The sequence below is a fragment of the Mesoplodon densirostris genome, chromosome 2 (genome assembly GCF_025265405.1).
Source record: "Mesoplodon densirostris isolate mMesDen1 chromosome 2, mMesDen1 primary haplotype, whole genome shotgun sequence".
In the NCBI taxonomy this organism is placed as follows: domain Eukaryota; kingdom Metazoa; phylum Chordata; class Mammalia; order Artiodactyla; family Ziphiidae; genus Mesoplodon; species Mesoplodon densirostris.
Window position 1 is genome coordinate 187,764,748 of NC_082662.1, and position 19,223 is coordinate 187,783,970.

General features: G+C 36.5%; 2 protein-coding genes and 1 non-coding gene across 3 annotated transcripts in view; 2 read left to right on the top strand and 1 right to left on the bottom strand.

The window, feature by feature from the left end:
- Window positions 1–366, top strand: part of LOC132476781 (complement factor H-like) — a 65,278-nt gene extending 64,912 nt beyond the window's left edge. The window contains exon 20 of the mRNA XM_060078942.1: window positions 170–366. Within this exon, the coding sequence (XP_059934925.1) occupies window positions 170–366 (197 nt within the window). The remainder of the gene's footprint in view (window positions 1–169) is intronic.
- An 8,217-nt stretch (window positions 367–8,583) lies between these two features.
- Window positions 8,584–8,732, bottom strand: LOC132484772 (small nucleolar RNA SNORA57). Its single transcript, XR_009531322.1, has one exon. It is a non-coding gene; the product is annotated as a small nucleolar RNA SNORA57 (small nucleolar RNA).
- LOC132476788 (complement factor H-related protein 2-like) lies at window positions 8,642–18,023 on the top strand. The gene is made up of 5 exons (XM_060078954.1): window positions 8,642–8,732; window positions 12,778–12,972; window positions 13,329–13,505; window positions 17,192–17,374; window positions 17,827–18,023. The coding sequence occupies exons 1-5, from the start codon at window positions 8,642–8,644 to the stop codon at window positions 18,021–18,023; spliced, it is 843 nt and encodes a 280-aa protein (XP_059934937.1).
- Window positions 18,024–19,223: the final 1,200 nt, after the last annotated feature.

Below are 19,223 nucleotides of genomic sequence, written 5' to 3' on the forward strand. Positions count from 1 at the left end.
CTGTTTAAAATGATGGAAACTACATACTGGATTTTCAATGAGTTGGTTTGTAAAAGGTTTTGAGAAGGAATTTTTGGACCAGAGCAAGAGATTCTACTTGAAAGCCTGAAATTCTGTGGAAAATATTTGTATACTACTTAATGGTTTATGTTTATTTTTTTAACTTCAGATGTATGTGTAATTTCAGAAGAAATGATGAAAAAACATAACATACAATTAAAATGGAGAAGTGATAAAAAACTTTATTCTAAAACAGATGACACTATTGAATTTATGTGTAAACGTGGATATTATCCAAGGACACCTGACTATACATTTCGAACAACCTGTCAGGAGGGAAAACTGGCATATCCTACTTGTGGATGAAACTGTGGTTAAAGTGCAGTTGTAAAACTGAAATATGTACATGTATTCAGAATTTTTAATTATTATTCCAGTTCTCAGTTTCTTTTTATCAAGTATTGTTTATCTCATCTTTATTCATAAATCAGCTTCATGTTAAACATTATAGGGTTGATGTAATTATAATCTTGGAGACAACTAATCACTTCTTAAAAGCACCTCATTAAAACTTGCCAAACCAAAATGCTACGTGTCCTGTTGATAAAACATCTACAGCAAGAAATTAGATGCAATCACTTCAGTACCTCCTTTCATCCATCAATTTCCTAACTTTCTAAAGATTTCTCCATAACTTCTTAGGTGTCCTAAGATTCTGTTTCAGAAGAAATGGGAAGAAATACTTGTCTCCATTTTCAAAATAACATCACTTCACAAACATGTAAAACGCAAACTATGTAATACCTATATTAGTAATTACATGTAAGTAGTTATTTCTTACTTTTGCTCATCCGTCAATAGATAAATATATCCAAAAATAATGAAATACATGATCTTTTACAAGTCGCCTATCTAGCACACATAATAATTCACATAAAGAGGAATTAGAGGACTTCCCTTGTGGCTCAGTGGTTAAGAATCTGCCTGCCAATGATGGAACATGGATTCGAGCTCTGGTCCAGGAACATCCCACATGCTGCGGAGCAACTAAGCCCTTGCGCCACAACTACTGAGCCTGTGTTCTAGGGCCCACCAGCCACATCTACTGAGCCCATGTGCCAAAGCTACTGAAGTCCGTAAGACTAGAGCCCATGCTCCACAACAAAAAAAGCCACCACCTTGAGAAGCCAGTACACCGCAACGAAGAGCAGCTCCCGTTCGCCGCAACTAGAGAAAGCCCGCGCGCAGCAACAAAGACCACACACAGCCAAAAATACTAAAAAATAAACAAATATATTTAAAACTACTACACTAAAATCAATAAAAATAACAATATATTTTAAAAAGATGAATTAGAATCAAATTGGTTGCATAACTATCATAACATGACATATAAGGGATTTTAAAAATCCAACATCAAGTATAAACACACATACACGTATAAACACACTATGCCTTGAACACTGAATACGTTTTTGTAGAACAAATATTGGCAAGAAGTACAATAGAATATTTAGAATAACTATAGTTGAATTTAGAGACAATAGGGGTAAAACGTGGTGTTTAAGTCCTTTTTACTTACCTCTATTGTAAAATTTTCATTGTATATCACCTTTGAACCATAGCATGTTATTTTAAAATAAAGATGTATACAAGGTAAGACAACATATAGTGCATATAGTGTTGACAACTATAGAGACCTCTTTGGTAATGATCTCCAGGTTTAATAACATTTTCATGATTTTGCTGGTATAGAGAGTTTTGGAAACTTTCAACCACAAGAGTCTGAAGTGTAATCTTTAGGTTCATACATTTCAAACAGCATAGTTAGTTTAAATCAGTTGACTAGAAACATTATAAATTTCTAAAAATCATGAAAATTTTCACATGAAAATAGGGATACAAATAATTGAGCTAAAATATTTTAAGGTGATATCTTGTTACTCCATGTTGCATCAAATCAAGTGGCCTTGTTAGCATAACAAGCATGGCTGTCACCATTGTAGCTAATTGATCTAAATCTGAATCACTGGTGACAGCTGCTTTTCTCATCCTTAAATTAAATTGTTACAATTGGAAAGTCATCTCTGCTGTTAATGTTAACATTTGTGTATATACTATTTCTCCAAGTTCTTCACCTAATGGTTGTAGAATCTATTTATGACACATGGCTACAATCAGCTATTTCACTGTTGACTAGAAAATTGTGATTTTAATGATAAATCTTATCATTTTTCTGCATTCATTCATTGTCATTCTGTGTACAGATGAGTGTTAATTTACAGACTCTGTTCACATTCACTTCTACCTAAAAAGTTTTGGGAAATCTTTACTTTTGCCCATTAATTTCCAATTTTTGGAGGAAGGACTTGAGGTAATAGTAACATTTCATGGTGGCTTTAAGACTTTTTGCCTTTAAAAAAAATTGTTGTTGTATCAGCATGGATTCCTACATTTTTATTTATTCAATTTATCACAATCAATTATACTCATTCTTTGAAGATAAAATGATCCAAATTTTGGCTAGTGAGTGCCTCTTGAAACTGGTTCTGATTGCTCCTGATCTAGCCCCGTTGGTCTTTGATCATTCCTCTTCTTTTTGGCCAACACTGATGATCCAGTCTCACTAGATACCTCCCATGCCCAACACCAGTAATCATCTATATTTCCAAAAACGTCTGATTCTTTTTATTGAAGAGTTGTTTTAAGAACTCAAGAATTGTGTTACTGGTGCTACATGGGAGTTTTCAACACTGCTGAAATGTCTTTTCTTCCAGGGTCTCTTGGTTGTCAGACCTTTGAAAGAGAAATGAAATTTTTTCCCATAGTTGGATTTTTAAATATTTTTTGATTGAGGTATAATTGATTTACAGTAGTTTCAGGTGTACAACATAGTGATTCACAATTTTTAACTGTACTCTATTTATAGTTATCATAAAATATTGGCTATACTCCCTGTGTTGTATGATATGTCCTTTTAGCTTATATATTTTGTAGCTTATATATTTTATACATAATTGCTTAGCTTATATATTTTATACACACTTAACTTATATATTTTATACATAATATATTTTATACATAATACTTTGTACCTCTTGATTCCTTACCCCTATCTTGTCCCTCCCCCTTTCCCTCTCCCCGCTGGTAACCACTTGTTTGTTCTCTATACCTGTGAATCCCTTTCTGCTATGTTACATTCACTAGTTTGCTATAATGTTTAGCTTCCACACATAAGTGATATCATACTTTATTTGTCTTTCTCTGTATGACAAATTTCACTCAGAATAGTACCCCCCAAGTCCATCCATGTTGTTGCAAATGGCAAAATTTTATATTTTTTTATGGCTGACTTGTTCCAATATGTGTGTGTTTATATGTGTCTATATATACACATATATACATATGCAGTGTGGTGGGTTTGGGTAAACCTAGTTGGGTATAAAGATAAGAAAACAATCATACTGGGTTTTTCCTTCAGTGTCATCCTGGTTATTGCAGGTAAGCTAGGGAAGAGAAGATTTAACTTTGGGTCACATTCATCTAATTCATCTGTTTACATTGAGGGAGGAGTATTAATTTCCACGCTGAGATGGCTGTTTTTTTGTTTGTTTGTTTGTTTTTTTGTTTTTTTGCGGTACACGGGCCTCTCACCGTTGTGGCCTCTCCCGTTGCGGAGCACAGGCTCCGGTCGTGCAGGCTCAGCGGCCATGGCTCACGGGCCCAGCGGCTCCGCGGCACGTGGGATCTTCCCGGACAGGGGCACGAACCCGCGTCCCCTGCATCGGCAGACGAACGCTCAACCACTGCGCCACCAGGGAAATCCAAAGCGTACACTTTTTAAGCAGACAGTTCAGTGAGTTCTGACAAATGTATTCAGTTACACAAGCACCATGTACTCAAGCTATGGACGGTTCTATAACCTGAAGAGGTTCCTATGCAGACAATCTGCTCCTTCCAACCCTAGCGTCTGGGACCCTTGATTCGTCTTCTGTGCTTATAATTTTGCTTTTCTGGAATGAATAGCCACAAACTGGGAATAATCCAAGTGTCCATCAACTCGTGGGTGGATAGTCCTTTGTTCTTTTCTTTTCAAAAAAATTTATTTATTTTTGGTTGCGTTGGGTCTTTGTTGATGCACTCGGGCTTTCTCTAGTTGCGTTGAGCGGGGCTACTCTTCGTTGCGGTGCACAGGCTTCTCATTGTGGTGTCTTCTCTTGTTAGGGTGCACGGGTTCCAGGTGCATGGGCTTCAGTAGTTGTGGCATGTGGGCTCAGTAGTTGTGGCGTGCGGGCTCTAGAGTGCAGGCTCAGTAGTTGTGACACATGGGCTTAGTTGCTCCATGGCAGGTGGGATCTTCCCGGACCAGGGCTTGAACCCATGTCCCTTGCATTAGCAGGCAGATTCTTAATCACTGTGCCACCAGGGAAGTCCCTAGGCCTTTGGTCTTATTGGCCAGCTTCTGTTAGTCACATGTCTCACTACTGGTGTTAAAACCATTGATAGTTATTCTTCAGTTTCCAATATTATCATATCATCATCAATATACATTTGAGATCTGCATTAACTGCAAATCTCTTCTAACCAATTTATGACCTGAATTCAGGTAGCACTTGGCAACATAGTAAATGTGTCAATACACATGAAAGAGAACTGAAGTTAGCTGTTTTTCAAAGAGCTATTAATGTTGGAAAGAAGATGGAATGTGTCCCCCAAAATCCCAATGTTGAAACCAAACCCCCTAATATGATAGGATTAAGAGGTACGATCTCTGGAAGGTGATTAGGATTAAATGAAGTCCTCAGGGTGGAGCACTTATAAATGGGATTGGGGCCCCCATAAGACTAACAATAGCACTTGCTTCCTTTGGCTTCCATTGTGCTTTTTATACCATGCTCTCTCTGAGAACTGATAGAATTTTCTTTTCTACTCTGTAGCTTCTGACGGTGGCCATCAGTCTGGTTGTTTCTTGGCTTGCAGCTGCATCATTCTAATCTTTGCCTCTCTGGTCACAAAATATTCTCTCTGTGTGCTTTGTCTTTACTTGGTATTTTCTTCTTCTTAAGCGGACATCAGTCATAGTTCACTGCAGCCCACCATAATGACCTCATCTTCACTTGATTACATCTTTTAGACACCCTAATTACAAATAAGGTAATACTTTTAAGTCTTGGGTGTAAGGACTCTAAAAAATCTTTTGAAGGACACTGTTCAACACATAACAATCCACATTGTAGCCTCTCAAATTTTTATCTTTCCCATGTGTAAAATATATTCACTCAATCCCAACATCCCCCAAAGTTTTAACCCTTTCCAGCATCAACTCTAAGGCCCAAGTTTCAACTAAATATCTTCTATATCACTTATGGGGAAGACTCAGTTTCTGGTCCATCCTTGGGCAAAATTCTTATCCATGTACGACTCTGTAAGCCCAGAAAACAAGTAATATGCTTCCAAAATAACATGTTAAGACCGATATAGGATAGATATTACCATTATAAAATGGAGAAATAGAAATTTTTAAAAGGGGGTCTCAGGTCTCAAGGAAATCCAAAACCCAGCAGGAGAAATCTCATTCGTTTCCAAGAACAGAGAACACTCCTCTGTGAAATTCATGCTCTGTCCTTGTGCCCCCTGGAGCGGCAGCCCCAACTTTTTGGACCATCAGGGAGGTGACCCCACTTTCTCAGCTGAAACAGTCCTTGTTGGCCCAGGCTTCTCTATGCATGGCCCAATCTTTGGAGACTTTCCTCCTTTATTTGCATGATCCCTGTCCCTTTCATTCCGTGCTGGAAGCATTTCTGTTGGTATAACATTCTCAAAAATCGTGTCAGTCCCTTGTGCACTAATAGGTACAAGCTCTCAGACGTGAGGGCACATTCCAGATCTTCTGTGGATAATAGTGTTTCTTCTGACTTAGGCTGAGACAATTGCTTGGAATTCAAGTCACATGCCTAACATTTTAAGCAAAGGATTATCCAGCCTCACTCTGGCCTTGATTGGTGAATACACTATGTGGACAGGTTGAGAATTTTCTAATCATCTCATGCTGCTTCCTTTTTGCTTGACAGTTCATCCTTCAATTTACATCTTATCTCACATATTTTACTACAAGCAGCACGAAGAAATCAGGTGGATCTTCCATAGTCAGTTAGGAATCTTCTGAACTAAATATGCAAGGTCATCACTGTGCTGGTTAATTTTGTGTCAGCTTGGCTTAGACTACACTACTCAGGTGCCTGGTCAAAGTATCAGTCTAGATGTTTCTGTGAAGGCATTTTAAAGACATGATTAACATCTATTCACAGACTATGAACAACACAAAGCACCTTCCGTAATGTGGGTGCACTTCATCCAATCTGTTGAAGCCTTTAAGAGAAAACATTGAGCTCCTTCCAGGAGGAAGGAACTCTGCCTCTAACGGCCTTCAAACTCAAAACTGCAACACATGTCCTTCCTGGGTTTCCAGGCTTCTCCCTGCCTTGCAGGTTCCAGACTTGCCAGCCTGCCCAATCACATGAGCCAATTCCTTAACACAAACCTCAACATCTGTGTTTGTCTCTCTGTCACTTCCTGTGTGTGTGTGTTTTACTGATATAGGATATTGCTTCTGTTCCTCTAAAGAGAACTTTGACTACTACAGATTTTGGTAATGAGAGATCCTAAAGAAAGAAAATCTTCAGGATAAATTTTCTAACCTGTTTCTGGGATTTCTGTAATTTATTCTCAAATCTGATATTTTTAACATCACTAATGAATCTACTATGCCTAGGAAAGAGGGCACAAATAGTGCGTGGCATGATGTGACAAGAGAGATACACAAGATATCAACACTGGGTACTTCCAATCATATTTATATGTGACAAGTATTTGATATCATAGAACATTTTTGTCAAACTAATGAGAAGAATTGGATTGGCTGGTTGATCTTCATTGCACGAGACACAGTGGGGAAAGAAAAGGTTGAGCTCAGAATTCAAATCCACAGTTCAGATGCTGCACAAATGCCCTAAAGTTTCTCTGTTGACCCTGAAGGAAACCCTTATCTCCTGTATCCCCAGAGCTGAGATCTCTGGAAAGTAAACCCAGAGTCTGATCCTACGAGTAGGTGGATTACAGTGCAAATTAAATTTCCAACTACACGGGATGTCTGCTGTTCAAGTGGGAAGGAATGGGGTCCTGAACATTGGTAGGAAAATTGGTCACAAGGAGATGAAAAGAGGTATGTGGATAGATCTCTCTGATGAGCAAAAAGGTGAGGATATTTATATCCTATGTGATGCTCAGCAAAGGCTGATCTCAGCAGATGCAGATTTATGGATCCAGTGGATAGGGTGACCTCTTTGATGGATTCCAGTCAGACTCTGTCCCCAGCCATTGCTGTCATTTCCTGGTGGGGTCATGTATAATGGCCACGGTAATAGGAATGGAGGTGATCTGTGAGATCAGAAACATGGACTTCCTATCCCCAAAGCCTATCTGATTAGCCACTGCTGATGGCCCTGTCTCCTAGCAGCAGAGACCAGATGAGTTTTTGGTGAGGCACAATCCCTGGTGTGATCAGCCAGCCACCTGATGGCAGGTTGATTACTTTGGACACTTCCATCATGGAAGGGGCTGTGTTTTGTTCTTCCTGAAATAGATACTCAACCTGGGAATGGATTTGCCTTCCCTACACACAAGCTTCTGCCAAATCAACCCTCCGTGCACTTATCCACATAGCGGTAATCCACACATCATTGCTGCTCATCAAGGAACTCACATGACAACAAATGAAATGCAGCAATAGCCTACATTTTTGAAATTCACAAAAATTCAAAGAATTTTTTTGGGTCATGTTCAAAACATAAACTAATTGGGAAAATTTGACATCTTTATGATGTTAAATGTTCCAATCCAAGTTCATCATCTTCTCCTTCCCTGATTTGTCTTTTAATATTTTTCTCAGCAATGTTTTGTAGTTTTCAGTGTAGCTCTCTTAAAATATTTTGTCAAATGTATTCCTTAATACAGTTTTTAGAGTATTTATAAAAGGTGGTGTCCTTTATAATATGTTTTTAAACTTTGGTTTCTGTATAAAGTTTTGTATATATTATTTCTAATAGCCTTTTTGTAGAATCCTTAATTTTTAAACATTACTTAATTATGTTTTACTCTGTCCTTACATGCCTCTTTTTCTTTTGCCTTGGTGAATTCAACATTATCTGAATTATTTATTATTATAAAATAGTCTTCGTTATTCTCTGATAATCCTCTTTTGAATTTTATTTTATCTGATATTGGAACTTCAGCCCATAAATGCTCATGTGGATTTAGTAGATAATTTAAGGAATAATGTGAAGATTACCAGGAATTTCCCCGGTGGGGTTTCATGGATTTCTCCTCTCACACGCAGATGTCCTGCCTGCCCCACACACAAGTTCCTAAATTGTCACAAAAAGACAAACTCTTGATTCCTCCTGGAGCTCAACCTCTCATCACCATGTGTATGTGAGTGTGTTCTAAGTTCAGAAAATGGGTAAATACGGATCTCACAGTTTGGTTCCATTCTTTGTTGTTTTTTTTTTTTTTTTTTTTTTTCCCCTGTGTCCCGGCGCTTGAGGATAGAACCCGCGGAATGGAAGCCGCCGGTACCGAAGACATGACGCCGCGGGGGCCGGAGCCCTTTCCCTCTACCTCCGTACATTACGCGGACCGGGACCGCACGCCCGATCCCCGCCAAGAAAAGGAGGGTTGGTTCCATTCTTTCAAAGTTTGGACACTTTCTATTTTCTGCTAGCTTTTACTCCCTCAAACAGTCATTGTTAAAATTTGTTTTAGCAAATAATTTTTATTCATAGAAAGTTTAGTTTGATATAAACTATTGTGCTATTCTGGACGCCTTAGTTACATATATTAATAAATTATTTTATATTTTGAAACTATTATAGTTATATTAAGAAAATAAATAAATAATTTCAATGCATTAACTCTCTGAATCTGTGACTGGTTTTTTTTTTTTCCTTTATAGTAATACTATATTTTCCATATTAATTATCTGTTTGAAAGCAATTCTCATATTAAAGAATTGTATTTTACATTACGTTGAATAGAATTGACTATATAAATATTTATATATAAATAAAATAGAGAATAAGTGCAATTAAGTTAGTGAAAGACTAGGTGAGGATTTTTGAGCTATATTCCTACAACCAAAGGGATATCATTGTGTGCATCTGAATATTAAAAAAAAAAGATGCCTCAAGCACATTAAAGAATATTTAATGCCAAGAATATGCTGAAACTCTTGTACTCACTAGTGTGATCTCACATAAGTTAAAAAAAAAGAATCAGTGCTTCCCTAAGCACAAGAAAATACAGATGTTAGGGTTGCCCTGGTGGCGCAGTTGTTGAGAGTCCGCCTGCCGATGCAGGGGACATGGGTTCGTGCCCCGGTCCGGGAAGATCCCACATGCCATGGAGTGGCTGGGCCCGTGAGCCATGGCTGCTGAGCCTGTGCGTTTGGAGCCTGTGCTCCGCAATGCGAGAGCCCACAACAGTGAGAGGCCTGTGTACTGCAAAAAAAAAAAAAAAAAATACACATGATAGAATAAGATCCAAATACACGTTGGTTTTCCTAGACCCCTAAGCAAATAAGCTGAATGAAGGTAAATAAAAGACATGAGAAAGTGATAGTGACATGGACTCAGAGTTATTCACATATGATTCACCTGGTTGAGAAAGAACTCCACTTACTTTAAAGAAGTGTTTAACAATTAGTGTTTTATATCACTTCTGGAGCCCGCCTATTACTGTCCCCCAAAAAGGTTGTACAAGTACTTAACAGGGAATGAACTTAAGAAATTGTTGTGAAACCACTACCCGTAATTCAGGGATTTTGCAAAGCTGTTTGAACTTTGATATTTACTAAGTGACCTCAGTTAACTAGCGTCATAGTCATGTCCTTAAGTTCAGAGTCACACTTGATAAACTGCTAAACAATCAAACAACACAACTGGAATATTTGTATGAACGTGCCTTTGGGAATATCTAACATGCTGTTACTACTCAATGTCATCCTCACCCTGTGGGTTTCCTGTGCTCATGCACAAGGTAAGTTGAAACACCTCTGAACACTCAGCTTCCCTCTTGAATGTAACTCCACGTTTTATCTACTTTCACCTGTCTTTATATTTTAATGATAGACTAATAGGAATTGTCTGTATTGTGTCATCATGATAGAGTGTAACCTCACAGGAAAATTATCTCATATTCTCTTAAGGGAAAACGAAAAAAAATTATGTTTTTTCTGTTTTTTGTGTTCCACAGCAAAGGACTCTCAACTCTGATTATAAAGATAAGTGAATATGCTCACACAACATTAGGAAAGAAGTCACAGGCTAGCTTCTGACTTCAAAATGGATGGAGGTTTCTTTTTTTTTTTTTTTTTTTTTTTTTTGCTCTACACGGGCCTCTCACTGTTGTGGCCTCTCCCGTTGCGGAGCACAGGCTCTGGACGTGCAGGCTCAGCGGCCATGGCTCACGGGCCTAGCCGCGGATGTGGGATTCCCCTGGACCGGGGCATGAACCAGTGTCCCCTGCATCGGCAGGCGGACTCTCAACCACTGCGCTACCAGAGAAGCCCTTTTTTTTTTTTTTTTTTTTGAGGTTTCTTATTTTTAATGCAAGGAAATATTTGGGAGTGATGGCTATCTTTATGATCTTGCATATAGTGATAGTTTTATGGATTCATATGTCAAAACTCATTAAATCAGGCATTTCAAATACATTTAGTCTACTGTGTTTTAATTATAATTTCATACAGCTGTTAAAAGTCATTGACATCATGATCAATTTAATATTTCAATAAAATAAACAGTAGGTTAAAAGAAGTATCTATTTCAACAAAAAGTATAGTAAATTCTTAATTCCAGTGGAATGACAATTAGTTTTACTTTACATTTCTGAGGTCAGAAGTAATTGTTGGGCAAATAAATTAATAAATAATTTTAGAACATTAACCCTAGCACATTGTTCACTGATGTGTTTTCACATTTGTAGTGACATTTCCTATATTAATTTACCTGAATGCAATTATTCTATATCAAAAATTATCTTTTATAACATAACAAATATTGTGGATCTTTTCACTTATCTTTAAATTAAGGAACACTTTATTTTTGTATATTAATTCTAATTTTACATGTACACATCTTTAAGACTTTATTGACACAATTATGTTTATTTTGTTCTTTTACAACTCTATGGATCCATCATGATATCTTTTTAAAGTGTCTTATTTCTTTTAAAATCAAAATATCCTTTCCAAGTTATTGTAAACAAAACCTCTAATATGCTTAAGGATTTCTCATTGCACCATTTTTGATTAGAATATGAAACACTATTTGTTATTTTTAATTTACAAGAAGAGTGAATCTAAATAATTTTTTGCATGGTTGGTTTTGTATGCTATATAAGTCTATATTTGGGCAATTTCTTTCATCAGCAATAGCAATAACAATACAACAATGATTCCTGTCCAATGTAAATTATTCTCATTCACGGAACCCTTTCTAAAAGTAACCTTTGAGCCGAAAGCCCCATAAGTTTGGGTTGCAACAAGGTTTTTCAACAGAGAATGGAAGCCATTTTGTGGAAGCACACCTGTGTGTAAATAGAAACATCTTTGTGTATTTAGTAGACGGACACAGTTTGAATTCTGTCCTCCAAAATTCATATGTTGAAATTCTAACTCCCAGGAGCTCAGAATGTGTCTGTACATGAAGGTACGGTCTTTAAAGAGGTAATTTAAGTTAAAATGAGGTCATTATGATGGGCTCTGATTCAATAAATCGGGTGTCAGAATCAGAGGAGGAAATTAGGACACAGACACATAGAGGGCAAACATCGTGAAGACACAGGGAGAAGATGGTCATCTACAAGCCAAGGAGAGAGGCCACAGAAGAAACCAGCCCTTCTGATACCTTTATCTTGGACCTCTCACCTCTAGAATTGTGAGAGAATAAATTTCTTTGTTTTAAGCTTCCCCATCTATAGTACTTTGTATGGCAGCCCAAACAAATAAATACAATCATACTTACACATTTTAAGTGTACAGTAATAATCAAAAATTATTTTTCTATTTTCCACTCAAGTATATTTAAATTCTTACATACATATTTTTAGAGGACATTCATCACAAGTTAGTAATTATATCTTAGCGGTTTTTTGTTGTTAATATTTTTCCTTTGTGAATATTTTATATTCAAATTGTCTTCACTGAAAAGATTAGACATAGTCATATATACATGTATGACTATATGTATATGAATATATATATATTCATATGTGAATGTATATTTGTTCATATATGTCTCCTATGCAACATGTGACATGGACTGGGGGAGGAGGGAATGAAAGGGCTGAGATTCTGGGGAATCTCTGTGGAAGACACAGGAAGAAGAGGCACAAGAAATGAAAGGAGAACTACAGACAGTCTTCCCATCCCTCCAGAAGCAAACGGCTTAGATCTGGGAGGTTTACTACATAGAACCACTTTTGTTCTCTTCCTCAGTGTTTACATTTTTCTGTGTGATTTTAATCTTGAAAATGCATCCAAAGAACTTAAACATCCTGAGCTCTTCAAGTACCTATGTACTCTTAGTTATACATTGTCCCAGATCTCGGTCACTAATGCAAGTGGAATAATTAAGCTAAATAGAATAATAAATTCAACAATGGGATTATTAACATAAGTAGAACTATTCATTAATGTAGGATACTATTTCTTTTCTTAAGGAAGAACGTGTGATTTTCCAGAGATAAAACATGGAACCGTATATGATGAAAACAGTTATAAACAAATCTTCCCAGTTGACATAGGGAAATATTTCTACTACACCTGTGATCACAGCTTTGTGTCCCCTTCACAATTACTCTGGAATCGAATAATCTGTACACATGAAGGATGGTCACCAAGACCAAAGTGTCTCAGTGAGTAAACACCCTCCTCATTGTCTGGATGCATTATCCAGTGTGTTCAGTGAGTGGAGAGGCTCTGCCTGAAGGCATCACAGAGCCTGGACAGTCATAGCAGCGGGAACCGGAGGGGCCAGCAAAGATGATCTATGTCATTGCTCGTTGTGAGAAGCTGTTTGTAGAAAGTAACTTTACAAACGTAAATTTTTTCCATATTCAAGTCTTAATTACTGGCATGGCATTTTAATTTTTTACATGCATGGCCTAATTTTTAAGAAACAAAATTTTTGTACTTGATTTCTCTTCTGAAGTTTGCAAAATGTAATGCTCTTTCATTGAAAGATTTGTATCTGTCATCTTTTGGCTTTTAGGACAGTGCTTTTTCCCTTGGGTGGAAAATGGTTATTCTGCATCTTCAGGACAAACACATCAGGAAGGTGACACTGTACAAATTGTGTGTGACACTGGCTATAGCCTCCCAAATGATCGGAGCAACGTTACATGTGCAGAAGGTGGCTGGTCCTCCCCTCCTAAATGCAGTCGTGTCTGTAAGCAAAACACTGTCCTCTGGGATCTTGAATTCTTTTATATTTTATGGAGAGATAACAATATTTAGTATATGCAGTATTGCTGTTTCTACTATTGTCACCTTTTCAGTATCAGGGTTCCAACTGTGTCTGAGTAGACATGCAAATATCTGGATCATCACTAGAAAATCATCTTGTCTACTTACATAAATTAAATGTAGGTACTAATAGAAAACACTAGCCAAGTACACAGTGAAAAACTATAATTCTCACATTATATAGTTTCTTCAGTGTATTTTTTATCAGAATCAACAAACTTGATAATACATATTGTGCTGCTTCTCAAATATACAGCATTTTTAATATAATTCCTAATAATTTCACATAATATAACAAGGCATCAAATGAAGCAAGTCAAAATATGGTTCTCTCATGATGCTTTAAAAGGTAGTTTAATTCTGACAAGGTCATTTGGCAAGTTAGTGAATGATTCAAAGGAAGGAGACAAAGGGAGAGAAGAAAATTAGCCTTTTTTAAGTGTGCAAAACCAAATTTATAAAATTGAAAATTTCAGTTACCACATATGGCTTTTACTTTACTTCCACTTAGGATAAGTCTATTTATAATTCTGCTGAAATATGCCATTCACATTGTTTGATGATCTTTCCTATTATGATGTATGTGTGTTTTCCATACCACTAAGTAATTCTCTGAAACTGTCTAACTGGAAATATTGTCAGATCCCATAGGTAAGAACTCAGGCCCCCAAGACTGCTCTCCTACCCCACCCCCTTCAGAATTCAATCACAAGTCCAGCTTGTCATCTGTGCTTCTGTTTACTGGCTATAGAGGTTCCTGGGACTTCCTCTTCAGGTTCAATTAGTTTGCTAGAGTGGCTCATAGAACTCAAAGAAACATTTGATTTACCAGATTCCCAGTTTAAGGAATATAACTCAGCAACTGGCAGATGAAAGAGATGCATAGGGCAAGATACAGGGAAAGGTGCAGAGTTTCCATGCCCTCCTAGTGGACACTCTCCCAGCACGTCCACATGTTCGCCTGCTAGGAATCTCTCAAAATCCCATCCTTTTCGTGTTTTATGGAGGCTTTATCACAGGGGCAAATTGATTAACCCATCGGCCATCGGCAGTTGATGCAATCTGCAGCCCCTCTTCCCTCCCTGGAGGTCAGGGGTGTGGGACTGAATCTTCTAACTTTCTCATCACAAGGTGGCTCCCTTGGCAACCAGCTTAGCTGCTTTCCATTGCATATATACAATGGAATACTACTCAGCCATAAAAAAGAAAGAAATAGTGCCATTTGCAGCAACATGGGTGGACCTAGAGAATATTATCCTTAGTGAAATACGTTAGACAGAGAAAGACAAATACTGTATGATATTATTTATATGTGGAATCTAAAAAATAATACAACTTTGAATGTATATGCAAAATAGAAACATACTCACAGGTATAGAAGACAAACTAGTGGTTACCAAAGGGGAGAAGGAAGTCAGGAGGGACAAGTTAGAGGTGTGGGATTAAGGGATACAAACTACTATGTACAAAACAGTTATGCAACAATGATACACTGTATAGCACAGGGAATTATAGTCAATGTCTTAACCTATAAGGGAGTATAATCTGCAAAAATATTGAATCATTATGCTGTACACCTGAAACTAACACAATATTGGAAACCAACTACACTTCAATTTAAAACAACAAAAAAACTGATCATGCTGCTTGTTGGTGAGGATGAGAATCAACTGGAACGTTTACACATTGCCAATGGGAATGTAAGATGGCACAATCACCTTGAAAACCAGTATGGTAGTTTGTTGTAGATTCAGCCAAACACATATCATCAGATAGCCCAGCAATTTTGCTTCTAGGTGTATATTAGGAAATAGTAAATAAATGTTCATTCAAAGACTTGAGTTCAAGTGTTCAGAAATAGCTCAATCATAACTGCCACAACCTGGAAACACTCCAAAAGTCATTCAACAGAGGATAAAATGGATAAACATATTTTATATCCATAGAAAGCTACCCTGCTCCATAATGGAAAGGAGTGACCCAGTGATGCAAGACACCACATAGAAGAATGGGTCTGACATTGGATGAAATAAAGCAGCCAGATGTAAGAGAATGCATGCTGTATGAATCCATGATACAAAGTTGTAGGAAGGCAAAATTATAGTGACAGAGAGAACATGGGCTTCCTAGAGGAAGAGAGTTGGGGGAGGTGGAGTAGAAAGGAAACAACAGACTTTTAAAGGAAGATGAAAACTGCCTCTAGTTTGGTTGGGTTTGTGGTTACACAGGTGTACACATTGTCACATCATTGGCCCACACGCTAATATGTGTGGATCTTATTGTATGTAGTTCATATCTGAATAAAGGTGATTTTAAAAATGAGCACTTGGAAACCAAAGATATAGCTGTCCAAAATATTGTAATGTGATTGAGTCACTAGAAGAAAAGGAGCCATAGAAATCTGCCTAAATAGGAAATTAAAAGTGAGAGAATATATAAAATTATTAGAAACCAGAAGTCCAGACAGAAAGAAGAGAAAAAAATTATAAAATATAAACAAAAATAGCACAAAGGAGAGAACATTGTCAGCAAGATAAAGGATAAGACAACCCTCCTGGTATCCCACCTTCAACAATAATAATTTAGCATCTATCCGCAAAAACCCCTTTATGGGAGATGCAGGACCCAGGTTCCAGGAGATTATGAAGCCTCAGGGATGCAGTCCAAGCACAAAGACAGGTGTTTTGTTCCCTCCCAGTGTGGGTGAAAGTCTAGATTGAACACTTGGCCCCTGTTGATCAAGGTAGGGAGAGGGTTGGTCGGTCTCAGGTCTCTTCAATGGTGTTTTTCTAGAGTGAGTCCTGTACTGTGAAAAAATGTTTCTCTTGCTAGGCTGATCCTTTCCTGTGCCTTTGGCTAAAGGAAGCAGAGTCTTCCTGGGACTTTTTTGTTGTTGTTAATTTTGCCTGAACATGAGATCATTTCTGGGTGGCGGTCTCAGTGCCCAGTCCAGGATACATACAAGACAAAGTGAAAACTCAGACAACTCACTGCAGTGTAACTCCTTGAATCTCAAGGTCACTAAAAGATCTACTTCTTCTACACCCTTCACAATCTCTTACCTTGGTCTTTATAACACGTTCAGGATTTTTAGTTAACAGAGGGAATATTTAGCAGAAGAAATAAATAAGCAGAAATGTTCCCGTCTCATTTTGTCCAGAACAGGAAGCCAGAAAGTCCCTTTCACGTTATACACATTTGTAATTCTTTGAATTTTATTTAAAAAGCTGATGTTTCTCTTCTAATAAAAATGAAAATCAATAAAAAAATTACCAGAGATTCAATAGCCACTGCACTATGCTTAATATACAAGACCAAGAAACTTTCTTTGTTTATTTTAGCTATCCATCTCTCTAGCATATATTCATTAAGGAAAACATCTTTAAATACCAGGAAGACATATTTGTTAATGTATTATGTGTGTTTTCATGTGGGGTGAAAGGAAGGGCTTAAAATGTGACTCTTAGTTTAAGTGATTAAAATTTTTTCAGTGAATCATTTCTGTCATCAGAAATCACGTCTTGATATTACATATTGTTCTATACTTTTATTTACTTTCTTTAACCTGTGTTTGTCTTTGATCTCTCAATGAATCAAATTATTTTTCAGACTCTCAAGGAAAATGTGGGCCTCCCCCACCAATAGACAACGGAGACATTACCTCATTCCCGGCACCAGTATATCCTCCAGAATCGATAGTTGAGTACCAATGCCAGGCCTACTATGAACTTCAGGGAAACAGATACATAGTATGTCAGAATGGAGAGTGGTCAGAACCACCAAAATGCTTAGGTAAATATTTTAATCTTCTCGTGGATCCTGGGAAAATCAGTGTAATTGGTATAATATTTTGCTGTTTATAATTGAATTTTTATGGATTAACAATTCTATTGAATGCTTGGCTAACAAATATTAATATGTGAGAAAATAAAGTTTGAAAAATTCTTGTTCAAGCAACTATAACAATGAAAGGTTATTTAATAAAAGCTCTTAATGTGATAGTGACATTATGAATCTTTTATTATAACACTTAATTATTAAATTAAACATAGTACCTCATTTTTATATCATTAATTGTTTAAAACGATGGAATTTACATAATGGATTTTCAATGAGTTGGTTTAGAAAATATTTTGAGAATGAAATCCTGGACCAGTGTAAAAGATTCTACTTGAAAGTCTGAAATTCTTTGGAAAATATTTGTATGCTACTTAATGTTTTTTGTTCATTTTTTTTAACTTCAGATGCATGTGTAATTTCAGAAGAAATGATGAAAAAAAATAACATCCAGTTAAAATGGAGACGTGATAAAAAATTTTATGCTAAAACAGATGACACTATTGAATTTACGTGTAAACGTGGATATTATCCAAGGACACCTGACTATACATTTCGAGCAACCTGTCAGGAAGGAAAACTGGCATATCCTATTTGTGGATGAAACAGTGGTTAAAACGCAGTTGTAAAATTGAAATATGTACGTGCATTCAGAATTTTTCATTATTAATCCAATTCTCAGTTTCTTTTATCAAGTAAATCAGAATTTGTGTTAAGTATTATGTGGATGATGTAATTAAAATCTGGGAGACCAATGAATCACTTCTTAAAAGTACTTCACTAAAACCTGGCAAACAAAAATGCTATGTGTCCTGTTCACAAAACATCTGTGGCAAGAAATTAGATGCAATCACTTCAGTGTCTCCTTCCATCCATCATTCTCCTAACTTTCTCGAAGCTTTCTCTGTAACTTCTGAGGCTTTCTGAGACTGTTTCAGAAGAAATGGAAAAAAAATGCTTGTGTCCATCTTCAAAATAATATCACTTCACAAACAACTAAAAAGCAATCTGTGTCATACCTATGCTAGTAATTAGATCTAGTTATTACTTACCTTTGCTTATCGATCAATAGACAAATATACCAAAAAATGATGAAATCTGTGTTCTTCTACAAGATGTCTATCTAGCACATGTAATAAACAAGTCATAAGGAGGAGTTAGAATCTAATTGGGTATATATCTATCATGTTGACATAAAAAGTGGTTTAAAAAATCCAATATGAAGTATAAACACACACACACACACACACACACACACACACACACTATGCTCTGATACTGAATAAAGGTTTATAAAACAAAGATTGGTAGGAAGTGCAATAAAATATTTTTAAAAACTATAGTTGAATTTAGAAATAATAGGGGTAAGAGGTAGTGTTTAACTCCTTTATACTTATGTGGATTCTAAATTTATTAGCCTTTAAAGTATATATATCACCTTTGAATATTTTATTTTGAATAAATATATATATAAAGCAAGACAATACACACTGAGAATTCTAAAGACCTCTTTGGTACTGACCTTCAGATCTAATAACATTTTCATGTGTTTGCTGGTATAGAGAGTTTCGGAAACATTCCATCACAAGAGTCTGAAATGTGATCTTTATGTTTTTAATTTCAAACAGCATAGCTAAAAATCCGTTGACTAGAAACATTTTAAATTTCTACAAAAAACGAGTACTTGAAGATGAAAATAAATATATAAATAATTTAAAATATTTTAGGTAGTACCTTGTTACTGTTTTGTGTAAATATCCATCACTATACATTGTTACAAAATGTTTTCCTTGTAATAAGAAAT